Genomic DNA, 5,902 nt, shown 5'->3' with positions numbered 1-5,902 from the left:
GGTTTCCATTCAAGTGACCATATCTAAAGTGCCTCATGCCTCAAAAACACAATGATAAACACAGTAATAATTGTTATGTATGTCATGCATTTAATTGCTGATTTTCAAATAAATTGCCTCCATGATGGATAGGTATGATCTTAATAATGATCACAAGTGGATTTTCTATTAGTGGCATAAGTGATGGTGAGCATAAAATAGTTGGTATAAGTTTGCTCCTTCATGGTTGGATTTTATTTTTATTGAGCCCTTATTTTTTTGAAGTGCCATAAGGGATGATATTATTGCTCCTTATGTTGCAAATAATGATTATCTCCGTCTCACTGTCATCACTATCATAAGTCATCATATCACTGTCACTCACATTATCATAGTATACATCATCCTTGGAATCTACCTTCTGAAAGGACCTGGGAAAAGTCTTCATATTACTTGAACTGAAAAGATTTCCAGAATTTTCCTTCTTTGCCTCAGAAATATGGACCAAAGTCTCAGAAGTAGTTTTGCAAACAAGGCATTTTTCCTTGTAATATTGACAATTCTTGGCTAACACAGGCTTAGAGAGCATGACTGCCTTTCCTATACTTATTGACCTTTTAAGATGACGACGTCTGGGTGACTTGACCAGTTTTCTTAGACTCGATGACTTGGATAACAAGATGTGGTTGTGTGGATGAGGCAGAAAGCGTGACTTGGCTGGTCTGGCTGAAGACTGTAGACTAACTGGCCAAGGTAGCCTGACTGGTTTATCTGGATAGGATGCATGGACTTGACTGACTATCTTGTGGGCATGGGCTAGCTTATATGACTTTTCTAGGCTATATGTCTTACATGACTTTTCCAAGTGAGATGACCTGAGAAATCTTTGGGGACTTGATGGCTTACGTGATTTTTTTTTACTCGGTTGTCTGAATAACTTTCCTAGGCAGAATGGAAAGAATGACTTTTCTCGTGTTGATGACCTGATTAACTTTCTCTTACTGTGTGGTCTGCGCTTTTTTGCACTCAAAGGCCTGATTAACTTTTCTGCACTGGACGGTATGGATGACTTTTCTGGACATAAGGGCCCAGATAACTTTTCTATACTGGATAGTGTGGATGGTTTTTCTAGACTGCACAGATTTTCTGTCTTGGATTCACCGAGTGATATTTTGGATGGCCAGGCTGACTTGTCTCCAATACTTTCTTTCTTGACCCTGAAATGTAGAAATTTTGGAGTATAACAATTTCAAACAAACAAAAAATCCTATTGCTACTATCAGAAAATGGAGTACTATGTCAACTTAGACTTTTGGGTTTTTTTCCCTAGTAGAAAAACTGAACAAAATAAGAATTAGGATGTGGTAAAAACTGTAACTCAGGTTATAGATAGGAATCCATGTTGAATGCTTTTCCTGAAGAGCATTTAGTTTTTTTACATGCACAGGTCCTGAGTTCAATCCCTAGAACCATGAAATAAATAAATTTTATTTATTTTACTGTTTCAACCACATTAGATAACCTTATAGTTTATATGTGGAATGACACAAAGTTGGTGCAAATCTACTATTAAGAGAAAAAGAGACAGGCAGAGAGATAGAAACTTCATTATTCCAGAAGTTAAATGTCTTATTTAAAACGTCGCAAACTAGCCAAGCATGGTGGTGCACACCCGTGACCCCAGCTACTTGGGATGCTGAGACAGGAGGATTGCAAGTTTGAGGCCAGTCTCAGCAACTTAGTGAGACCCTGTCTCAAAATAAAAAATAAAAAGATCTGGGGAAGTAACTCAGTGGCAGAACACCCCTGGATTCAATCCCCAGTACCAAAAAAAGAAAGAGAAGAAAAGAAAGTTGGGCTGTGGATGAGGCTCAGTGGCATAGCTCTTGCCTAGTATACACAAGGCCCTGGGTTCAATCCTCAACACTACCCCCCAGAAGAAAAAAGTCACAAACTGATAACATAAGAAAAAAAAGTTTCTTAGACCAAAGTCATTTTTTTCCTATCATATTCACAATATCCAGTTATCTGTGCATGTTTATATTTATAATATCCTTTAAAATTAAAGAACTAGAGTACAAGGACCACATTTTAGTCACCAGTCCTCAGACTGGGAAATTTTTATGGAACTTGTATATCATGGTTAGCTTAATCCTCCTATGTGAAAGGCAGGGACTGAGGTCATGAGAGTAACAATTTTGAGTAATTTTTCATGCTATTAAATCTTAAAATGATAGAGCATCCAAATGTTTAGTTGCCTTTGGAAAACAGAGATTCAACTCCCTGTCTCTCCCTCCTGATTCTCCCTCTCTGAATTTTGTTCAGATCCTCATGCTCTTTTCCTATTCTTAATGTATAATGAAAGTAATAGCCTGGGGTTCACCTGAACCCTGAATGGGAGACAACTTTGGCCAACATTGATAATGTATTTGAGAATATTTAAGAGCGGATATAATTTAAATGAAAGTATCCATCAAAAAGAAGTTGGTAGTCCTTTAGAGGTCTAAAGGTAATAATAAGTAACCTGGACAACAATGAAATCTCTGTTATATGTATATACACATAATTTTCATTCTTAATTTAAAGATATAAAACTAAGCTGGAGTATAGCTTGGTGATAGAACACCTTCCCAGCATGTGCAAGGCCTGGGTTCTATTTCCAGCATGGCTAAATAAATAAATAAATAAATGTGTCAAACTTACATTCCAGCTTTGTGGGCATCTTCATTCATGCAGTTGTAATGGAGAAAACAAAAACAGGTAAAGACAAAGGCTACGACCATAACACCAATTATGATAATGAGTAGATGTTTCCTAAAATTGTCCATTTTTGTTTCCATTGATTCAAGCTGCTTAGCTCCTGCAAAGACATTGTGTCACCAAAGAATGTGTTAGGTAACCAAGTTTCCTTCCTCTTTGACAGTGACTTGGTACTACAGGTCAAAATCAAATCTCCTCATTAATGATATTTTAAAAAACTAATAAAGGTTCTACTGTAACTTTGTTTGCTGAAAAATATCTCCAGCTATAGTATTATAGTATACATACACACACAAACACACACACACACACACACACACACACACACACACACACACATATACACACACATACATACACACACACACACACACACACACCAGGAATTGAACCCAGAGGCACTTAACCACTGAACCACATCCCTATCCCTTTTTATTTTTCATTTAGAAACAGAGTCTTACTAAGTTTCTTAGAGCCTTGCTAAATTGCTGAGGCTGGCTTTGAACTTGCTATCCTCCTGCCTCAGCCTCCTGAGTTGCTGGGATTACAGGTGTGCATTACCATGCCTGGCTGCCCCAGCCACAGTTCAGAAGTCAAAATTGAGAGGCATGTCTAGCTAATCCATACAATCACCAGGGCTACCCCTGTATCGTTGCTTGTCATCACAGTGCTTAGGTTTTTAGCTTTTGTTTATCATGGAAGGATTTTATTTCATCGTCAAATCTGACGGTAAGTTTTGCTGGGTATTCAATCTGCCAGTCTATGTCTTTTGATTGATGAGTTCAGGTCATTAACATTCAGGGTTATTATTGAGATATGATTGGTATTCCCGGTCATTTTGGCTTATTTTTGGTTTTTAACTTGACTTGGTTTCTCCTTTATTTGGCTATTCCTTTAGGGTAGTTCCTCCATTTGCTGACTTACATTGTTGTTTTTCATTTCCTCCTCATGGAATATTTTGCTGGGAATGTTCTGTAGTGCTGGCTTTCTACTTGTAAATTCTTTTAGCTTTTGTTTATCGTGGAAGGATTTTATTTTGTTGTCAAATCTGAAGGTAAGTACTTAGGTTTTTTAGGGTGTGTGTGCCTTTGAGTATTAATGTGTATAAATGTGTGTGCTGGGGAAAGGGGAGGGGACACAGGGATCACTTGAGCCCAGGAACTTGATACTAGTCTGGGCAATATAGTGAGACCTATCTTAAAAATCCTACTATTTTTTTAAGTCTTATGCCAGAGTCATTCACATAGTATTATCTAGTGTGGTTGGGGAATTGAATGACAAATAGGAGTGAAGAAGGACCACAAATCTGTACTCTTTATGCTTATAGTTTGCTTGAATTTTACATACAGAAATAAAAACATCAACTGTTGTGCTAGAAATTCTTGAAGACCTACTGCTAGGTCTACTAATAGGCCTACTAATAGGTTATGCCAAATTAGCAGCAGATTTCCTAAACATGGCTCTAACTTTTCTAATTAAGTGCTTAAATTAATTATATAATAGATCATAATTTATGAATTTTAAGGTTAGGCACATACCTGTGTTAGAAGATCCATCACTTTGGCTTGTATTTAAACAATTAATTGTCCAAATGGACAAAAATAGGACATAAATTAAAAAATTCATGTCCAGGTCTCTGCTCAAATGTTTCTTCTGCCAAGGTTACTACTGTATTTATGTGGCTCAGCCTGTTCTAGGGGTTTATGACATCACTATCATTTTGCATCATCACCTGACAACATCATCTCACCATGGGGAAACATCAGTTTCTGTATACAAACTTTATCAAATGACTTTTAATCACTTATTTCCCTTCATGTCAAATACTCTTATCAAATTCATAACAAGAAAACTGAAGCATTATTGATCACAGAAGGAATATTTAGAGAAGGTAGGGGGAAATGGGCTAGTTTTAGAAATCAAAGAAGTATTTCAGGAAGCACTTTACAGCCTGCTATAGACTGAATGTTTCTGTCTCCTAAAAGTCACATTGAAATCTAATCCCAATGTGATGATATTAGGAGGTGGAATCTTTGAGAGACAATTGTGTCATGAAAGTGGAGCCCTCATGAATGAGATTAGTGCCCTTATAAAAACAGACCAGAAAACTAGCTCCTCCTTTTCACAGCATGAGGATAGAAGGATAAGCCAGCAGTCTCCGTCCAGAAGAGGACTTTTATCAGAACCTAACCTTACTGGTACCCTAGTCTTGAACTTTCAACTTCCAAAACCATGAGAGATAGATTTCTGTTGTTTATAAGTCACCCAGTCTATGATAGTTTGTTATAGAAGCCTGAAATAAGACATAAATTGAGACCAAGAAGTGAGATACTGGGCTGGGGTTGTGGCTCAATGGTAGAACACTCACCTAGCATGTGTGAGGCACCGAGCTCAATTCTCAGCACTGCATATAAAGAAATAAATAGGGGCTGGGGAGATAGCTCAGTTGGTAGAGTGCTTGCCTTGCAAGCACAAGGCCCTGGGTTCAATCCCCAGCACTGCCCCCCCCAAAAAAAAAATAAAATAAAAATAAAAAAAATAAAAATAAAAATAAAGGTCCATCAAAAACTAAAATGCTGAAAAAAGAAGTGAGATACTATTGTAACAGACACATAAAAAGGTGGAAGCAGCTTTAGAACTTGTAATGGGTGGAGGCTGGAAGAGTTTCGAAGAAGTTGAGACTGTCATGAATTGTTTTTCTTTCTCTTAACAGTAGATTTGAAACAACTTTGTGTCATTGCATATGTAGACTATAAAGCTATCTAATGTGGCTGAAACAATAAAACACTCTTAAGGAAAAGCATTCAACATGAATTCCTATCTGTAACCTGACTTACAGCTTTTACCACATTCCAATTCTTATTTTGTTCAGTTTTCCTACTAGAGCAAAAAAAGACCAAAAACCTAAGCTGAGGTTTCTACCGATAGTAATAGGAATTTTTTGTTACATTGTTACACTCCAACAGTTATTTATTTATTTTTATTCCTCCTCCTCTTCCTTCTTCTTCTTCCTGGTGGTACTAGGGACTGAACCCAGGGGTGCTGTAACCACTGAGCTACATCCCCAGCCCTTTTTATTTTTATTTTGAGACTAAGTTGCTGAGGCTGGCCTTGAACTTGCAGTCCTCCCATTTCAGCCTCTTGAGTCCCTGGATTACAGGTA

At 37.3% G+C, this 5,902-nt stretch overlaps 1 protein-coding gene across 1 annotated transcript; it reads right to left on the bottom strand.

The window, feature by feature from the left end:
* Positions 1–250: 250 nt before the first annotated feature.
* Positions 251–4,365, bottom strand: CXHXorf66 (chromosome X CXorf66 homolog). Its single transcript, XM_047535331.1, has 4 exons — positions 4,278–4,365; positions 2,683–2,839; positions 982–1,053; positions 251–854 (listed from the first exon to the last, which is right to left on the bottom strand). Exons 1-4 carry the CDS (start codon positions 4,363–4,365, stop codon positions 251–253), a joined length of 921 nt encoding a protein of 306 aa, XP_047391287.1.
* Between the last annotated feature and the right edge of the window lie 1,537 nt (positions 4,366–5,902).

Source organism: Sciurus carolinensis, chromosome X (genome assembly GCF_902686445.1).
Source record: "Sciurus carolinensis chromosome X, mSciCar1.2, whole genome shotgun sequence".
Taxonomy (NCBI): Eukaryota; Metazoa; Chordata; class Mammalia; order Rodentia; family Sciuridae; genus Sciurus; species Sciurus carolinensis.
This window is presented reverse-complemented; position numbering and strand designations above follow the sequence as displayed.